General features: G+C 38.7%; 1 protein-coding gene across 4 annotated transcripts in view; it reads right to left on the reverse strand.

Annotated features, from left to right (window-relative positions):
- The window catches only part of LOC120863043 (lysine-specific demethylase 4C), a 404602-nt gene that overhangs the window by 279117 nt on the left and 104092 nt on the right, over positions 1 to 21393 (reverse strand). For all 4 annotated transcript variants that reach the window (XM_040239292.1, XM_040239340.1, XM_040239349.1 and 1 more), the window contains exons 7-8: positions 17800 to 17903; positions 13486 to 13623 (exon numbers count right to left, since the gene is read on the reverse strand). In XM_040239292.1, the coding sequence (XP_040095226.1) occupies positions 13486 to 13623; positions 17800 to 17903 (242 nt within the window). The remainder of the gene's footprint in view (positions 1 to 13485; positions 13624 to 17799; positions 17904 to 21393) is intronic.

The following is a 21393-nucleotide window of genomic DNA, read 5'->3' on the forward strand; positions in this document are numbered from 1 at the left end:
TTGGAGAAGACTTGAGAGTCCCTTGGACTGCAAGGAGATCAAACCAATCAATCCTAAAGGAAATCAACCCTGACTATTCATTGGAAGGACTAAGGCTGAAGCTCCAAGACTTTGGCCACCTGATGCGAATAGTTGACTCATTGGAAAAGACTGTGATGCTGAGAAAGATTGAGAGCAGGAGGAGAAGGGGGCGACAGAGAATGAGATGGTTGGATGGCATCATCAACTCAATGGTCGTGCCTTGAACAAACTCTTGGAGGTAAGGGAAGGACAGGGAAGCCTAGCATGCTGTAATCAATGGGTTCACAAAGAGTTGGACACAACTGAGTGACTGAACAACAACAAGATTCATAAAGTCTGATTCAATCAATCCACTATTATGTCAATCATTTCCAAAAGGTAAGACAGGGGTAGAAGGGATGCTCACATAATGTAATCAACCCAAATTGCATTTTACCAATCTAAAAAATATTTAAGTATACATATGCCTATTGAAATTCTAGGTTTTGTAAACTACCCGACCTCAAAATGTTTCTTCTAAAACACAGTGAATTGCATCACTCCAATTTTCCTGGTAAGTAGCTACATCAGTTATTCAGTGACTGAGGATGGACTTCAGATTCCCCACTACACAACTCAAAGAGCAGATCCTTCTAGAAATACGGACCTGAGTTTCCAATTCCCTGTTTCCATGTTCACTTAGGCTGCTCTACGAGGTGCTGCTGCTGCTGCTAAGTCACTTCAGTCGTGTCCGACTCTGTGCGACCCCATAGATGGCAGCCCACCAGGCTCCCCTGTCCCTGCGATTCTCCAGGCAAGAACACTGGAATGGGTTGCCATTTCCTTCTCCAATGCGTGAAAGTGAAAAGTGAAAGTGAAGTTGCTCAGTCGTGTCCGACTCTTAGCAATCTCATGGACTGCAGCCTACCAGGCTCCTCCATCCGTGGGATTTTCCAGGAAAGAGTTCATGAGTGGGGTGCCATTGCCTTCTCCATCTACCAGGTGAGATCACCAATAAGAACAAACAGTAAAGTGCTAACAGGACCTGTAAAGGAATCTGTGTTCAGCACCAACACTTCTCAGTCCAGCCCCGATTGGCCGAGGACATCACAGACTGACTTGACTTTGCCACAGACACCATCCCTTGCAATAGCACCAGCAAATACATCTGTGTAGTAACTGAGGGAAAAAGTACCATGAATTGACCATAAGGCACCTACACTACAGAAATGCGTTTTAAGACACACTGCTATAGACTAAACCTGTACACAAATCTGAGATCAGCAGTTTATCTATTAAGAGGTCTTAGTCATGCTTATTCAAACTAAATGTTTTAGGATCTAGGATCTAGCTGTAATTTGGAAGGTCCTGAGTGTAAATAGTATCAACATTCAAAAAACTTCTCTAAAATTTTCTCTAATCAAATGTGAAATACTAAAGCATGATGCTATGCTTTCCAAAAATTACGACCATGTACCTAAATGGATGTGGTTTTAGAGACATAATCTAGACACTTCAGAAATTAAACGTTTACCATCAAGTCACTTTCTAGAACCAATGAGGAGGAAAATATGTAACAGAGAAGAGTCTCACACAGAAGTTGAGCAGGGTTTGGAAAACCACTTTCTTGGTAAATCTTTCATCTATGCCTTCAATCCCCTGCAAAGACAGCCTACAATTTGTTTCTTTACTGGCAGAGTAATGCTGTTTTTATTCTTTTTCAACTCTACTCTAGCATCCTCCCAAAATAGAAAAGTTTGCAAGTTAACTTTTTAAACATAGATGGTATATGCTCTTTGGTTGTTTGATTTTAAGAATGACATAAAATTAAGGGATACTTTAAGCACCATCTGCTCTCTTGCAACAATGGGCAATAATTTCCTGATTGTTTTACTTCATGTACGTGTTTTAAATCTAGAGTATCCTTTATGATTATTGCAGTTGGCATTTTCTTATTTTATGTAGCCCTTCTTGCCTATATCTGTACTGAGCAACCAGGCTGGGTTTTATCCCTCTTTGTGCCATTCCTATTTCAATTTCCCATTATCACAGAACTGTTGACAAAAGTCATTCTGTTACTTTTTTCTGTCATGTCTTCCAAATTCACTGGGCTAATCCTTTATGAGGACAGAGAAATGCAATTCTAAAGGAACTTATTAAAATTTATTTAACCAATCCAATCCTTCAAATATGAGGACACAGTTAGAAATGCTGTCATTCAGTAAAACAGAAACTTCGATGGCATTATCTTCCAGTATCGACTGTGGTGGAATAAGCTGAGATGCTGGTGCATGCAGGGCCTGTCAACAAAGACAGGACTGGAAACGTGTGAGTACACCAGGTCCACCTAGCCATCTGGTCGGTGTGGGGGGAAGAGAAACACAACAGTGAACTGAGGTGTTTGTTTTCTAAGTCCTAACTTGTTAACAAGATCTGTGCAATGAACTTGTACGTACTACTGTGGTTCTATGGAGACCCTCAGAAAAAAATCCATGGCAACCACCTGTCATACTCCACTGGGATAAGAGAGATGTTCCTAGTAAAATTCTATACTGTAAAATTGTTTTACTTACCATAAATGAAAGATGCATTAAAAGGAAAGATGTTTAAAAAAAAAAAGACATTGAAAAACAATGTGAACAATATTAACTGTGTAAATTTTTTAAAAGATACAGACATATGCTAATAGTTTTGAAAGTATATATAAGGAGTTGTTAAAAAAGGTTTTACCTTTAAGGAAAGGACTGAAAAGGGTGCCATTACATATTTTTCTGTGCTTTAATTTTTTTAGCCATGGACATATATTAATTTTTAATACATTTCAACAAGGGATAACATACTTAAGAGCCATTGTGACTTCCTTTCAAATAATTTTCTGTGAAAGGATTTTAGTACATGGGCACATCATAATTTTCTCAATGATTTCCCCATCATTGGACTTATTAGTTATAATTCAATTTTTGCTAATAAATCTAGCACTGCAACCATCACCTCAGTAAGTGTACTTTTGTTTTTGTAAACATACTTTTTCCAATTATTTCTTAGGAGTGTAAGAAATGGCTCAAAGGGCTTAAAGATGTTAAAGGTTACTGATACACACCCCCTTCCTGCTTTTCAGGATGCATATCACAATCATACCACACCCAGCAGAAAAGCAGAGTGCTCACTCTAACAAGTACTTTCTCATGAGTAATAAGAATTGTCCTTTGGTCTTTACTAATATGATAAGAAAAAGAAATCTTTCACTATTACTCGGAATACTACTGAAGTCTGAACAATTTTTCAGTTTTCAAAGAAACAGGTTCTCACACTATTTCAACAATCATCAGAATAATCCAATTTTATGTTAATTAATGCTTAAAATTAAAGGACAGAATATATACTCCTGAGAACTGGGCAAACAAGAAACACTGAAAATTATTTTTAGGCCATAAAAAATATAGTTTATGAAAATTTACAATACTGCTGGAAACAACCTATTCTTTTATCTTAATTCAAGTACGTAAGAAGTATGTAAAAGTCACGTGTGAACTGGAGTCAAATTTAGCATAGGAATCTACAACATTCATGATGGTTTTCTTTCCAAGGATTTATAACACATGGTCTTTCAAATTCAACATAGAGCCTGAGAGCCACAGTATGTCTGTGAACACATAAGCAACAGCTCCTTCAAATTCCTCCTCCCAGCAATCTGGCCTACAGAACCCCAAATACTATCAGTTGATGTCACTTCTTTTCAGATGCCCTCAGTTTGGCAGAAAGTAAAAGTGAATGGATGTGAGAATTCAGTGGTAATATATAAAGCAATCCATCTGCCAGGCCTGCTGTAAGCACGTCTGCTACAAATACTATCCCCACAGCCACTGCTGCTGAGCACCTCGGGCCTGAACTCCACCAGGCTTCCCCACACAGTGTCAAGGAGTTCCCTGACTTAGAAATGGCCCACGAGGAATGGCTTTCAAAATGTGCTCAGTGAGAGAGGCATGCTGCTAGGTGCCTGACCCACTGTGGACCCCATCCTAGTGAGGCACCAGTTAAAGCCTTCTCTACAGGTAGGAAACTATGGCTAAAGAGGCAGGTTATCCAAGCACCCCACACAGAACCAGAATTCTAACACAGGCCTATGTGATTGGGTTGGGTTTTTGCTTGCTTGCACTCAAATTAGCCACCAAAACACTTTTAGCAAGGAAAGAAATACTCTGGAAATTGAGCAATGAACACTTGTATTTCTGACAGAGTTATGAAAAATAAAACACTGGCTTTTCTCTAGGCTTTGAATTTGAACAGAATACTTTTGATCTTTAATCTGGTCTCTGTGTCCAAAGCATGGGCTTTAAACTAGGTCTGGTCCCCTTATGATCATAGGCTAGTGACCTCAGTGCTTCCTTGTCCTCTTCTACAGAGACAAGCCTCCTGTTACTCTCTAAGGGCAAGCTGGAGTTTTCCTCTATGGTTCCACTAACCATACCCTCCTTTCTATGTGGCCAAGATCGGCCCACTAATCTGATCCATCATTGCTGGAAAAGGAAATGGAAGTTCTCTTAGACCTGCCAGGCCCACCTCTGAGCAAAGGTCAGTTCCCCAAACTGGAATTCTGAAAGAAAGATGCACAAGCTAACCCACCACACATCTCTCCAGTCCCCACCCCAACTGTGCCAGACTCCTTATAGATTTAACTTCAGTTATTCTTCAGCACAACTCTGAAGAAGCTATAATCTCCATTTTACATATGGGGAAAAGGTATTTTTAACATTCAGTTCAGTTCAGTTGCTCAGTTGTGTCCAACTCTTTGTGACCCCATAGACCACAGCATGCCAGGCCTCCCTGTCCATAAGTCAGAGCCTGGCCAACCCTTGAACTTATCCGCCTTTACCACTGCACAACAATGCTTCCCTAGTACATGAGGAAAATGAAGCTCAGCAGAATGGCATGCAACCTGAAAGGGACTCAAGACAGTCTGTAACTCTCTGGAGCACCAACCACCTCCATCACCCTGTGTCATCCCTTGAGTGACCCAAATACTAAGCAGACCATGGAACCTCAGTAACTGCTTGAGCTTTATTTCTCATGAAGCATCTTGAAGGGAAATGCAAGATATAATTAATTTTATAAGACTAACTTTGATATTACAAATGGAACATTAAGCATGCTAAATTTTTCATCCTTAATGTTTTTCTAGCCTTTTCCAAAAAGACTAGAAAATAACAGCAATAATGGTAAAATACATACATACAATCCTTGGCTCTTATTTAACATAAATACTTATTTATGATTACAAAAAAGACACTCCCCAAGATTAACATTTCATTTCTTCATATGTTTAATGACATTACAACATGAAGTTGAAACTTCCCTTACTCAACTACTTACTCATTTCTCATACTCAAATGTGATAAAAATCAAAATATCAAACAATAAGGGAGATATAAGGCAATCATAAAAACTACACTCAGCATTATAAGCAAGAGGCATACAAATATTGACACTGTTCTCACTTAAGGACAGCACTTGGAAAAATGCAAACGGATCAATACAAATGAAAAACGAAAATAATGGACAGAATTAGCTGTGAGCACTAACTTTCACAAACAGCGCCACAGAGAATCAATCAGTGCTCTAAGCTATCACGTTGGAAATCATCCCTCCAGAGTATCTGGACAGTTCAGAAGACACTCTGGTTTTACCTTTTTTGTTTTAAAAAGAGGCAAAAAATATATTACTAGGCACAGTTTGTAGGGAATAAAAGCAGAGTAAATTTAAAATATTAGGCATGGCTGAAAGAGGGAGAACCAAGCACTGGGCTTCTTTATTGTATCGGACGCTTTCACGATCTGCCAAACAGGGACACCCTTCCTCTTCGAATTGGCTAACACTCTGATTCTTATAATTGCCAAAGTGTAGAATTATTAAAACAGTAATAGAGATTAAGAGTTTCTTAATCTTAAGAGATCAAGGGTTTCTTCACCCATTCTTTATTACCTTTGATATTTAAACATCAACACCCTATTCAGCTGTTACCTTCACTACTTTCAACCTTCTGCTTAAGGAGGGGTCCTGGCATGAGATAGCTCCAGGGCTACAGACCCCATGAGAATTTTCAGGCTATAACTCTGACAAGCAGTTACGAAGAGAGGTGTGTTCCCACTTCCTATCATCTTGCTCAGAGCAGAGGGAGGAGAGACTACGGATCCACAGATTTAAGTCTCATTATAGCCACTGACCTCAGAGAAATTCCATTAAAGCTTTCTTTTGATTCAAAGAGGTCATATCAAATGATCACAGAAGCAAGATTCCCACAACAAACTTCAAACTGGGCATATACACATGTCACCTTTGTTCTGTCAGCAAAGAATGTGTATCTTGAAGGAAAGGGAACAGTAACCTTGGTTGGCATGCCTTATTTAAGAAGTCTGAAAATTCACACGTAGCTCTTTCACTGAGAAAGAAAAAGCACTATGTGGCTGGCACCTAAATAATCCACCACATCCAATGAAATGAGTCCAGAAGGGTACAGGGTACTAGGGGGCCAACCTTCTGCATCCAATCTCAGCCTCACCATCCTCATTTTCTGCATCATCCCAACTCCTTGGTTTGAGAAAGGGGGCTAGCAGAGGACAGTGCATGCTGAGTCGCTTCAGTTGTGTCTGACTCTTTATGACCGCATGGATTGTAGCCTGCCAGGCTCCTCTGTCCACAGTATTTTCGCAGGAAGAATACTGCACTGGGTTACCATGTCCTACTCCAGGGGATTTTCCCAACCTAGGGACTGAACTCATGTCTCCTGCATCTCTGGCACTGCAGGTGGACTCTTTTACCACTGAGCCACTGGGGAAGCCCAGTAGAGAACAGAAGATACCCAATTATCTCTGGACCAGCACAGATGGCAAGTAACATATATAAAGTGCCCTACATCAGGTCTAGCACACTGTGAACAATCAATGTCCGATCCTACTACTATCAAACCATATGAAAGTAAGAATGATTTAAAAACTAATTTTTCTCAGTACAGTGAATATGTTATTCAAAATGTCAACTTACTTTTTAAGGTATAGAGTTAACTAAAGCCTCAAAAACAGATATTACTTTGATTTCGAGTTAGTGATTAGACATCAGTATCATAAATTATATACCTGCTGCTGTTGCTAAGTCGCTTCAGTCGTGTCCAATTCTTCGCAACCCCACGGACTGCAGCCTACCAGGCCCCTCCGTCCATGGGATTTTCCAGGCAAGAATACTGGAGTGGGTTGCCATTGCCTTCTCTGAAATTATTTACCTGCTGCTGCTGCTGCTAAGTCACTTCAGTCGTGTCCGACTCTGTGCGACCCCATAGACAGCAGCCCACCAGGCTCCTCCATCCCTCGGATTCTCCAGGCAAGAACACTGGAGTGGGTTGCCATTTCCTTCTCCAGTGCGTGAAAGTGAAAAGTGAAAGTGAAGCCGCTCAGTCATGTCCAACCCTCAGTGACCCCATGGACTGCAGCCTTCCAGGCTCCTCTGTCCATAGGATTTGCCAGGCAAGAGTACTGGAGTGGGGTGCCATTGCCTTCTCCGATTACTTACCTAGTTCCACTCAAATCCCATAATCCAGCAAATTTATTAATAAATGAGCACTAAATGAAATCAGGATCCCCATTCCTGAGGACTGAAAACCCCAAATGTCTCTCCTGCAGACACAATCTATATTAATCACTTGGCTTTCCTGGTACGCTACTTGACGTCTCAGATTTTCTGAATCCAACAATACTTTTTAGAATAAAATGGGGACATAATGTGAACCTAACCCTAATCTCTTCTAAATACATAAATACAAACTCCCCAGTTTGAGTACAAACTCCTAAGGACATGACTTCATATGCTTCTTTTTTTCTATATGGTATTTTCTCTTCTTCCCTTTACGCTTTTGTTTAAAAAAAGGGGGGGAGGCAGAGGACAACCACTGATCAGCACTGCTGTGTTGTACCACCAGGACCCAAGCAACAGAAGCCAAGTGAAGGTAAAAAGATAAAATGAAGAATATGAAACCACTTAACTCTCGAAGTTCATATTTTATGTGCCATACCAGACACTAAAATTAGAGTGCCAAGAACTGTTAAATGAGCAATGTTCAACAGTCCACATTTACTTTACTTCACAAGCTGTAGGAATAGAGAAATGTCACTGTACCAGTATTCTGTGATCTAAGGCATATTAAAATATAACCTAGAGACTCGCTGTTAAAATGGTTCCTGATTGCTTTAACAAAGACCACCCCAAGATTAAAGATTTTTTTGGATGAATGCTACCTAATTTAGGAAAAAACAAATTTAATTTTAGAAAATGATTGAAATATAAAAAAAGATAAACCCATATCATGGTTCTTATATGCAAGACAATTTAATAGTTGAAATTCCTTTCAGATTAAAAAGAAATAAATTTCAACATTCTATCATCTCTTTTCAAACTTGTTCAAAAGTTTGAGGATTCAAATATCAGAATGCTTTCAAGTTAGATGGTGAAGTAACTCTCTTGGAGTTCATAAGAGAACATTCTCAGCTTTGCAATGCAATTTTTCAACTTTCTAGCATATCATGTTAATAGATTATCACTTAAAGTAAAATTAATGCAAAATAAGAGATATCATTCTGGAGTCACCAACTATTACCTTTCCTTCCAAGAAGATAACGTTATTTACTGTGCTGTAGATAAGTCTCTCACATTGCACATACTGTCATAAATACACCGCTTCTGATGGTGTAGCCTAGATATGACTGTCCCCCAGACAATGATTCTTTTTAACTCAAGAAAATCAGTACAGTAAATAACTTTTCTTCCCTTAGAGACAATCACAGTGCTGGAGGCTGCTGCAACACAAAAACAAAATATCCTCACAAATGTCTCCAAACAGTCAAGCTGAAAATCTAAGCCAAAGTTTCATTTAACAGCCTGTCAGTTTTTTGATGTGAAGCTAATGAATGCAGTGGCAAACAAATCCATCAAACCTAACATCAAAACAACTGCACTTCATCCCACCAAACGGAAAAATGAAATACAACCTGCAGGCCAGCTCTTTGATCCAACCTAGCCAGGAAGCAGACCTGTGAATGCTACCACAGCTGCTGAGCATAAGTAACCACGGACTCCATCTCACCACAGAAAGAAAGAACGCTCCAGAAGCAGAAAACATTCACCTCGAATATGCACAAATATCTTAGTTCAACTGCTATGCAATCTGGTGGATATTTTAAAATCTACTAGAAAAAAAAGTATACAGTATTTCACTCTAGATTACTCTGATATTCAAAGCTAGAAAGATGCCTAAAATAACTGGATGGTTTGTTCCACTCATATTACAGCTCTGCAAAAGAGGTTTATTAAAAGCCCTTCTGCTCATTATGAAAGCTCTTTGAAGACAAAGAAACAATTCCTTTTACAAGCGTGTAGCACAATTCCTATTTCAGAGAAGAAACTCATGGGGCACTCACCAAAGCTGAACTCTGCCTGATAGCTGGCATATGGGCACAAGGCCACCTAGAACATTCCTTTTTTTTTTTTTTTTTCAATGAAAACCTTAATTCTGATAAATGAAATGAGGAGAAAGAGTTACAGAACCACTTTCTCAGGTAGGTGGGTCCTCTTAAGGCAAGGCTATTCTCTTCTGCAATATCTTGCAGGATTTGATTTGCTATATTTGGCAGGTCAAGGCAAAAAAGAGCTGAATGATCCTGAAAAGAGATGGAAAGATAGGAACAAGAGGAATGCCAAAGTTTGGGGCATTAGCAGAAATTTTTAGAAACAAGGATAGTCAAGTTGTTGTCATTGCTCACACCTATACCCATTTTCTGAAGACCTGTTCTACAATCTAAGCACAAAAGAAGCCTTATATAAGAGATGAGGGAGTTTGGGTAGATACTATAATAAAAGGCCATCTGAATTAAGTGCTGAAAAATGGGGAATACACTGACAGGCAATGGAATATCCACATATAATAATTATTATTGTTGCTATTATTATTTAGTTGAGAACATCAAAGGTTAAAGAATCTGCTGGAATTTGGAAGATGAGTATTTGGGAACAGCACAAATACTGGGATGGATGTTCTTTTTAGTCAATGTTAGCTATACCTTAAATGGAGGGAAGGTTTCATGAACAAATACCACATACCAAGAGATCAGTAATACATTCAAAGGAAATCCACAGAAACCCCATCTCCCATCCTGCTCCAGCGATGCCACCAGCGGTGAAGCAGCCAAGAGCAAAGGAAGCAGTCCTGGATGCTCGGCAGTGCCAACACTACTCTCACTTCTGGCTCCCATCAAACAATTCGGCCTCCAAGGAACGAATTCACAGAAACATACACAGTGCCTGGCATACAACAGACAAGCTCTACCTGGAAAAACAGAACTCTCTCCCCATCCATATTAAGTCACTTGAATGGCTTAAAAGGTCCCTAACCAGCCTGTTGGCTGCTAAACAAAGACCACCAAAATTATTGGTGAACGTGGGGTTATCTTTTCAAAATTATTTTTTTAATTAAAAAATAACCTCCTGTAACAGCTCTTTTCTAAGTTATGGAAACAGAAACATTGGTTTGTAATATACAAAATATTACCAGTTGAGATTCTTCACTCTACCCTATGTTAATTAGTGCTGCACCAGACACTTTATCAGATGCTTCTACATAGACAAATCAACATGCGGCAGGTAAAGCAGCAGTCATTTCCCAGTGCTTCAACTACAAAAGAGTACGCCAGTTAAAAAAAAATTATCCCCCTAAATGTATAACTCATTATCACTTGTGAAAAATAACTGTTTTTTAAACAGTTATCATTTAGAATGAATTAAAAAACACAAAGGATTAAGACAAACAAATGTGGTCATTCTCAAAGTTAAAATTTGTCTTTTAATACAATTCATAATTAATTTACTATACATTATATTTTTCTCCAGCAAAACACAAAAACTGTCCAATTTACAAATTTTCCTAATCTTAGGAAATTACATGTTCATACACATACCCACACATACACCACAGTAAATCCATAAGGTTGCCTATAGAAACAGACTTGAAAAAAATCAATATATATCACCATGTCAATTATTAACTGAAAATCTCTGATGTAGGCAGAATGCTGCCGACACTCTCACACCCCATTTGGTCCCACCCCTAACAGCAAAGACATCTGTATCCTAGACCCTGCAATCTGTGAATATGCTATCTTTTATGACAAAAGGGATATTGTGGATTGCTTGCTCTGAAATGTAGGGGACCACAACAAGGGACCTGAGAGAGGCCTCTAGGAGCAAAGACCTGGCTGACAACAGCAAGGAAATAGGAACTCAGTCCTACAACCACAAGGAACTAACAGCCAACAATCCCACTGAGTAAGAAGCAGATTCTCCACCAGAATCTCCAATAAGGAATGCAGCCCTGCAAACACATTGACTTTGCTAGTGAGACCAATGTTAAACATACAACCTACAGGACTACGAAATAGTAAAAATAGTATTATTTTAAGCCACTAATTTTATGGTAATTTTATGGGAACTTACTACAGCTGCAATAAAAAATTAATACATTGTTATTATTATTATTTAGGTGAGTAGCAAGAGTAAGAAAAGGGTGGAGACAACATCTAAAATCATCTCCAACACATGTAACTATGACGAGTTTTAAATTAACTGTCCCACACTGCATTATAGTCACTGAACATTTTGTCATATCCTCTGACTACACTGAATGATATAAATCAACACAGCATGAGTGGCTATCTACATACCTAAGCTTTCCACCCCCACCCCCTCAACAAATCTATGGGGTAAAGAGGTATTTTTAGTTTATAGATAGAAACAAAAAGAAGAAACGACTTTCCTGATATTCTCTGGTTAGCAAAAAGAAGAGCTGGGCTTCAGATCCCTGCTTCCCCCACTATGGTGCTCTGCTTCCTGAACAATCCCATTCAGCTCTGGGCTTATCAGCTGAGACTTCAGAGAGGTTCACTATCAACCTCTCTTGCGTGGTCACACTCCACTCCTACTCTGTCCACATGAAAAGGCAGAAACACACGCAGGATATTTTAGACTTGGGGAGAAGCCAATACTCAGAACTACTGATGAAACTGAAAGCTACAGTAAACAAGCACAAACTGATTTTGCTGGTGACTGAACAGCTGGGATAGCTGACTTATTATGTCAATGATTAAAGATGCAAACCATAAAATAGCATACCTTTTTATAATCTCAGGGTTATGACGCTATTTCGACGTAGACACAGGCATTACTTTTCTGCAAAATAACGGCAGTAGCTGGCCAAGGTACATACACTGAGCTTTCTGGTTTTTTTTTTTTTTAATTAGGTTTATTGTAATAAGAAGGATGTGAAAGAAGTAGTTCAGTTCTACTCCTTTCTAAATTACCCCTCATAAATAAAAATTACTCAGAACAGAGAAAGTCTTCTAATAGCAGGAGCTTTCTTTTATGTTATGAATTCACTCAAATGCTTGAGCTGCCAAAGGGCTATATCATTATTTTAAAATATTATGCAATTTTCTAAATGTGCATGTAAAATAAACCTAGAGTTGTCCTCCCTGAATATAGTTCTATCCACGTTCACTCAATGGTTCCACACGAAAGTTTTATCATGTAGAATGAATAATATTTGCCTGGACCATGCAGGGGCCACAATAGGCCACACAGACTATATGTGCCCTTTTCCACTAAATATAGGGCAATTCTGCATACTCTGTAAAACACACAGTTTCATTAAGAACCTACCCTCTGCCAGCATGCTCCTCTGCCTTAAAATCCACAGGAAGCGAAGCAACCTAATAGAAGCTACTGTCACTTTGAAAATGCCCTCTATTTAACTCTGCAGGGGGGCAATTAATAAAATTTAACCCAGTTGCTTGTGAATGAAAATACACAGTTTATGAACTAAATTAAATATACTAAGAGACACAAATCTTTATACCAAATTTAACATGAAGATATATTTCTTGTTAAAGTATGTTCTATATTATTACTTTCAAGAAATTCATTTCTGTGCTAAGGGTACTTTTAATCATTTCTTCTTACCATCTTTTCTTAACATCTTGTTACAATTTTACCAGACACTTTCCTCTGTAAATAGCTGTTTTCTACGCCATGGACTGAACTCTAACATGGAAGGTGCCAAGTCCACCTAATATGGAATCACAGGAAGCCACTGGAAAAATCTCACAAAAAGACAAACATGCAAGATGGCCTTAAGAAAGAAAGAAAGCCTCGGTTGCATAAAATTACCTCTCAAAGTAAATTGCTCCACATTAATTTCAAAACAAAAAAATGTTGCTACCAATATTAACATAGCCTATATAAAATAAATATATCTGTCTCGAATAAATTACTATGGTCACAGGCATACAACATCACTGAGGAGAAAAATAAATGCTGCAAGTGATCTTAGCTTTCCCACTATAATAACCAGAATACACGTTTAATTTATGCTTTATTTTTTGAAGCATAACTTACCAATTTAGCAACTTTCCCATAGTCAATCCATCTGACAGTAGCAAAATTTGTAGATTCTGCACAGTTGAAACCATGATTAAAACCAGCATGGTAGCCATATGGGAAAGTGATCATAAATTCTCCAGCTTCCTGGGTGATCTGCAGGGTAGAGGACATATAATATTTCCCAATTATAAGGCATCCCAAATTGCAAATACAGTTAAAATATATTTCCTATTTAAAAAAAGAAAAAAAAATGTTATGATGTCCAAGCTATACCAGTATAAAAGAAGTGCCCCCAGATTCTTCACTTAATTCTTTAATAGTTTTTCAGGAGACTTTTAAAACTTTTCTAAACAGATGGCCCTCTGCCAATAGTCAATCATTTAGCCCATAAGCAGAGAAATTACATTCTATTTGAAGATGTCTGCTTTATGCTATTCAAAAAAGTGTTCATAATAGCATTCAATACATTTTAATACTTAAAAAATTCACATTACTGGAATTATAAAACAGGACATATCACAACTGACATTTTTCAAGTTATAGCTATAAAAATTTTGGCAACACACACTGAATGTTATGGATTCTTATTGCTTAAGAGTTGACTGTATTCAATAAATTGTCCTTTCATTATACTTGGAAAACATTCGATTAACTATTTCATTTAACAGTAAAATTTCTATCAAATAATTATTCAAATATATCTACAGCATGTAGGTATGTATGTGTGAGTGAGTGCATTTGCAAATATAATTAAAATAGCTTGGGTCAATCAGCCATCAACCTAAAAGCAAAGATTAAAATGTATTCAGTCCATTCCTATCTTTTAAAGAAATCTGCTTATTTTTTTTTCCTACAATCACCAAAACATACAAAACACACCAGGAACTATGGAAGAACAGCGAAGCTAAACTGATCAATGGTTTTTAAACTTGTCTGCTCAGTACTAGAGTATCGAATCTGTAACTCACTGATTCGTTCAGTCACCTTGGTTTGAGAAATAAATATGCAAGTATGCACCTATGTGGACACATATAAGAGACACACTGTATAAATACATGTACACACAAAGCACTCAGTAACCATTACAGGAATGCTAAAATGTTGTGTGTGGAAGTACTTTCCTTCCCAACAATTCTAAAATTTAGCTCATCACCCCTGCCCCTGTGACATCCCAGCAGGTGTTCTATTGCAATGAGCAGCAATTCAGCTGCCACCTGGCAGGCGGAGAATGGCTTATCAGGGTTCAACATGGTTCCAGTTCCATCATTTCAAGCCACGTGAGAATAAGCCCGATTCTCTCCTTTTCTAGTCTCACCGAATCTCATTAATTATAACTGTGCTTGGAAATAAGGCATTTCCTTGCACCATGTGATAAAATAAAACTTACTTTGCTCAACTGTCACTAGCCCTATAAAAGGGAGTTGGGGGGAAGAGGGTAAGACTGCTGTCAGTAGGATAACGAAGCGAGCTTCATTGCTCCACTGAATCCCATCTATAGTTCTTCCCTACTCTACCTGGAAAACTCCTTTCTTGCCATGCTGAAAAGTACCTATTCCCATTAAATGGGACCCTAAATATTATGCCTATATATAGTTTCTAGAAACAGGTCGGTCCCAATTAGCTAAAATATAAGGCTAATTTACTGCCTCAATGAAATAAATTGATTTTTTTTTAAAAAAAGAAGGGTATAGAGACAGAAAAGTACAAGTTCTTTTTAAGACTAACCAGCATCATAATTCCATACAGCAAAAAATGGTGGAAAGGGTAGTGCACATAATCAAAAAGCAGACAGTAGCTATTTGGCAAACATACTTTTTCATACATACATATACACATATGAGAATATGCACAAATACACTGAAAGAAAAAGAAACAAATGTTAGTCCAACTGGGAAATGATCGCCTAAAGAGTAAAGGTTGAACTGAGGAGGAAGAGTGCATTATTATATTACCTATACTATGCAAAGCGCTTCATATAGATAATCTCTTTTCATCCTCATAATGGCTCTATTAAATGGTACTCTTATTATCTCCATTTTCCAGTTGAAGAGATTGAAGCTCACAAAAATGATGTAATTTACCCAAGTGGCAGAATCAGAAATGAACTTGGGAAGAATCAATGTCATTCCAAAGTCTGCTACTCTGTCCAAGGTTATATTATCATCATTGGAGAATAAGCCCCTCGAGGAGCACACTGTCATCACACATCCTTCATCAAGGTAGAAGGGGAGATAGCAATATTTCATATGAAAAACTACAGCCACCAGTCAGCCCTCTAAATGGCTGGTGTCTCACCAGCTGTGGACAAGCACTCACCACTCTACTTCCCACAGGAGCCACAAAATGTCCCATCCTCAGAAGACTGGATAAGAACATGGTGCATTTGGTGAGCTACCAAATAGTACCTGGAGAGCCTCAGCCCAGAAAAGGGTGCAAGGCACCTGTCTCCTTCTCCCCAAATATTAGAAAGAAGCTAGAAGCTACTACAGCCTCCATCCTGGATGAATGAGCCAATTATGCAGCCCTGCTATTTCACATAAGTGAAAGTGAAGTCGCTCAGTCGTGTCCGACTCTTTGCAACCCCATGGACTGTAGCCCACCAGGCTCCTCCGTCCATGGGGTTCTCCAGGCAAGAATACTGGAGTGGGTTGCCATTTCCTCCAAAGAACAACAATTCCCATCACCAGCCCTAAACTCTCAGAGCTTTTCCTATCTTGGAGAACTCTATTCTGCTCCTTCTCTGCCTTCTAATATTCCAACTTAAATAAAAGGGCTTAATCAGGCTTATGACAACCACCTGAGAGAAAGTGCACTGATGACACAGGTCTGAGACTGGAAAGCCTGGTGCTTAGAGGCATCTGCAAGTAAGACAATGCCCCCAGAAGGAGTGGCCCCATTGGGGGCGGGGCACAGCCTGTGACTTCTGTACCTGCGGCAGTGCTGCAGCCCACCCACACCTGTGGACATTACCCACAGTGCACATCTCGAAGGCACACTTTCTGTCATGGGGAGAAGTATGCAACTAAACAAGTGGTGAGAGCGTTCTCATCATGGACATGAGACAGTGTGTCTCATGCGTGACTGCCACAGAGACTGTGCAAGAGTGATCAGGACCACCCCAAGGTGGAGAATGTTTCCCAGTCCTTGCAAACATTCTACTTCCAACAAAGCCTAGACTGGTGGGAGCAGGGCCCCAGGGGTGAGGGGTTGGGGAAGATAGGTGGAAGACCGGATTTTAAGGGCCTGAAATAAAGAAGAGGGAAAGACTTGGTCATAAGTGAAAAGCTTTTAAAGTGGAAAACAGAGAGGATTATGGGAAGACAGTCAAATAAAAAATGATAAAGAGAGTAGAGATTTTTTTAATTTTTTGCAACTAAAGACTTAATCCTCCTCCAACTGAGAGAGAGCTCTTATTTATCTGGTCGAAAGTTTTTTTTTTCATTTCAGCTTCTTCACATAAAAACACTCATCCTCTGTAATAATTATGACCCAATACTGATCCATGGACACAAAGAAAGAGTGATCTAGCATGTACAGAGTCTTACAGAACTTAATCTTCAGAAATATTCCAAAGAAGCAATATCTGATTATTAAACCATCAGGCAATTCTATCCATAACGAAATTTCAATTGTATTATGTCTGAGTGTGTTTAGAAATAACATACTGACACCATAATCACTGATTCTAACCAATCAAACAGCTAACAAAAACTGCTCTGATTTCTTTAAAAAAAACAAAAAGATGGCATTAACATAAATTCTGTTGCTCACATAAAAGACGTCAGTGAAAGAGAATTACTACATGTCGAATGTGCTACATTTTACTTTCAGTATTGTTACAAGTGAACCAGAAGTGCATGAACTCTCAAGTAAATATAACCTGAAATTAATTTCAAAAAAATATGTAATTTCAGAATTTGAAAAAGAATAGATACATGCATATGAAAAAAAAGGAAAAAAAACACATGTCAAGAGCTTTTCTTACTTCACATCTTTCATTAGTACTTTTCTAATTAGTACTCTTCTAATTTCTAATTAGTACTTTCATTAGTACTTTTCTAATATAGTTAACTATTTTAACTATAATTTTAACAAAAGTGGAATTAAAGTCAATTGGGTCTTTAAAAAAAACAAGAACAAAAAAGAGTAATTTCAAATCATTACATAGGTAAATAACTGTTACCTAAGTGAAACATGAATCTGAATATTTCTCCTCATACCCTAAAAATCCTACTGGAAGTCAAAGATATATTAGTTTATGTTGAATATATCTTAAACACAAATTTTACACATATGAAATGATTCTGTTAAAGAGTAACACTAATGTACCTTGTCAAAGGGAATGCCGTATTTCTTTAATACTGAGGGAGATATCAGTGTCATCTTGTGGCGAAGAAATGCATCACACCCTTGAGAACTGCTTGGGAAAAAACCTAAATGGAAACAGTAAATACAAGCAGTAATGCATTAATTAAGATATAATTTCAAATCAATTTTTAAGTTTATGTTCTAGTATTCTTATATAATGACAGCTTTATACAACTATAGACCAAGTCCATCATCAAAAATCACTAAAACTAGAGTCAGAATTCTTAAAAATTAAAGGACACATTTTTATCACCAAACGTTGATCTTTTTTACAAAAAGATCTGCCAAGAGTTGTCTGCATAATACAAAATGACTAAACCTTAAAACTCCAATACTTTGGCCATCTCATGTGAAGAGTTGACTCATTGGAAAAGACCTTGATACTGGGAGGGATTGGAGGCAGGAGGAGAAGGGGACGACAGAGGATGAGATGGCTGGATGGCATCACTGACTCGATGGACAAGAGTTTCAGTAGACTCCGGGAATTGGTGATGGACAGGGAGGCTTGGCGTGCTGCAATTCATGGGGTCGCAAAGAGTCGGACACGACTGAGCGACTGAACTGAAACTTTAAAAATTTGCAACAAATTTAAACTCAGTCTACCTATTATCTGATAAGTGGATCAAATATTAAGGGAGGTTAGAAGAGGAAAATCTGCAGTTTCAACACAGGAATCTCTTACTTTAGACTCCTAAAAGCAACGATTCTAGAAGCACTTGTCCCAATGCCCAGCATACAGTAGACACACAGCAGTTTCCTATCTCTGTTTCTTTCTGATCAATTTTATATAGTTTCAGTTCAGTTCAGTCACTCAGTCGTGCCCAACTCTTTGCAACCCCATGGACTGCAGCATACCAGGCTTCCCTGTTCATCACCAACTCACAGAGTTTACTCAAACTCATGTCCACTGAGTTGGTGATGCCATCCAACCATCTCATTCTCTGTCATCCCCTTCTCCTCCCACCTTCAATCTTTCCCAGGATCAGGGTCTTTTCAAGAGTCAGTTTTTTGCATCAGGTGGCCAAATATTGGAGTTTCAATCCTTCCAATGAATATTCAGGACTTTAACTGCTACTCATTCCTGGAACTAACTCCCAGACAGGACCACTCAAGAGCATGGAAACCTGTCTGTCTCACCAGCCTATGTGGGAAGAGTGTCTTGAAGAGACCTTTAGGTGAAGAAGTTAAACACACAGCAACTCGTTCATTCAACAGTACATGATGTGCTGAAACCCAGCTGTTCCATCTCTGCCTTCAACACTGCAGTCTGTCTGAGAAAAAGTCTCATTAACTCAGTTATATAAGCTAGAGAAAACACACGTACTTGATGTCCTAGTCTTCACCTTCCACACTCAGAGGGAAAAACCACCACACTGAGAGCAGGAAAGCAAGATGAGAAAGACAAGAGAAATGTGGATGGGACAGAGGAGAACCACAGAGACAAGCCCTGAACAGAGAGCTCACCAAGAAAGCATGTGCTATGTATCTGGGTAAAGCAGAAAAAAGCACAGATGCTCTTTAACTCCATGGCCAAAATGAAGATAAGGCCATTGGAAATGTTACTTATCTCACTCTGTGGCTCACTACATATAAATAGCTCAAGAACAGGACCAATCTGACTAAAGAATTATCAACACTCATTACCTAACTGCGAATAACTTTAACCTCATAGAATAGAGGGTTTTACAATAATAGTTTTAAAGCAAGTAAGCCTTTACTGATGCCACCATGGAGCATGTAAGGTCACAGATCATCAGAAGGAAAAAAATCAGACATCTAAAAAAAAAAAGAAGCTACTAGGATATAAAGAACCACTTGCAAACAATAGCACATCTGTTTAAGCACCTACACCTGGATTGTTAAAAACAGAAATATTTTAAAACCACTAGACCATTCAGGTATGACCTAATCAAATCCCTTACAAATATAAAGTGGAAGTGAGAAATAGATTTAAGGGACTAAGACAAAGTGCCTGATGAACTATGGACGGAAATTCATGACATTGTACAGGAGACCAGGATCAAGACCATCCCCAAGAAAAAGACATGCAAAAAAGCAAAATGGCTGCCTGAGGAGACCTTACAAATACCTGTGAAAAGAAGAGAAGTAAAAAGCAAAGGAGAAAAGGAAAGATTATACCCATTTGAAAGCAAAGTTCCAAAGAAGAGCAAGGAGAGATAAGAAAGCCTTCCTCAGTGATCAGTGCAAAGAATTAGAGGAAAACAATAGAATGGGAAAGACTAGAGATCTCTCCACGAAAATTAGAGATACCAAGGGAACAATTCATGCAAAGATGGGCACAATAAAAGAAAGAAATGCTACAGATCTAACAGAAGCAGATGGTATTAAGAAGTGGCAAGAATTCACAGAAGAACTATACAAAAAGATCTTCATGACCCAGATAATCATGATGGTGTGATCACTCACCTAGAGCCAGACATCCTGGAAGGTGAAGTCAAGTGGGCCTTAGGAAGCATCACTATGAACAAAGCTAGTGGAGGTGATGGAATTCCAGTTGAGCTATTTCAAATCCTAAAAGATGTTGCTGTGAAAGTGCTGCACTCAATATGCCAACAAACTTGGAAAACTCAGCAGTGGCAACAGGACTGGAAAAGGTCAGTTTTCACTCCAATCCCAAAGAAAGGCAATGCCAAAGAATGCTCAAACTACCACACATTTGCTCTCATCTCACATGCTAGTACAGTAATGCTCAAAATTCTCCAAGCCAAGTTTCAACAATACGTGAATGATGAATTTCCAGATGTTCAAGCTGGATTTAGAAAAGGCAGAGGAACCAGAGATCAAATTGCCAACATCCACTGGATCATGGAAAAAGCAAGAGAGTTCCAGGAAAACATCTATTTCTGCTTTACTGAGTATGCCAAAGCTTTTGACCGTGTGGATCACAATAAACTGTGAAAAATTCTGAAAGAGATGGGAATACCAGACCACCTGAACTGCCTCCTGAGAAATCTGTATCCAGGTCAAGAAGCAACAGTTAGAACTGGACATGGAACAACAGACTGGTTCCAAATTGGAAAAGGAGTACGTCGAGGCTGTATATTTTCACCCTGCTTATTTAACTTCTATGCAGAGTACATCATGCGAAATGCCAGGCTGGATGAAGCACAAGCTGAAATCAAGATTGCTGGGAGAAATATCAATAACCTCAGATATGCAGATGACACCTACCCTTACAGCAGAAAGTGAAGAAGAACTAAACAGCCTTTTGATGAAAGTGAAAGAGGAGAGTGAAAAAGTTGGCTTAAAGCCCAACATTCAGAAAACTAAGATCATGGCATCTGGTCCCATCACTTGATGGCAAATATACGGGGAAACAGTGGAAACAGTGACAGACTTTATTTTTTTCAGTCTCCAAAATCACTGCAGATGGTGATTGCAGCCATGAAATTAAAAGATGCTTGCTCCTGTGAAGAAAAGTTATGACCAACCTAGACAGCATATTAAAAAGCAGACATGTTACTTTGCCAACAAAGGTCCATCTAGTCACAGCTATGGTTTTTCCAATAGTCATGTATGGATGTGAGAGTTGGA

The sequence above is a fragment of the Oryx dammah genome, unplaced genomic scaffold, assembly GCF_014754425.2.
Source record: "Oryx dammah isolate SB20612 unplaced genomic scaffold, SCBI_Odam_1.1 HiC_scaffold_1, whole genome shotgun sequence".
NCBI lineage: Eukaryota > Metazoa > Chordata > Mammalia > Artiodactyla > Bovidae > Oryx > Oryx dammah.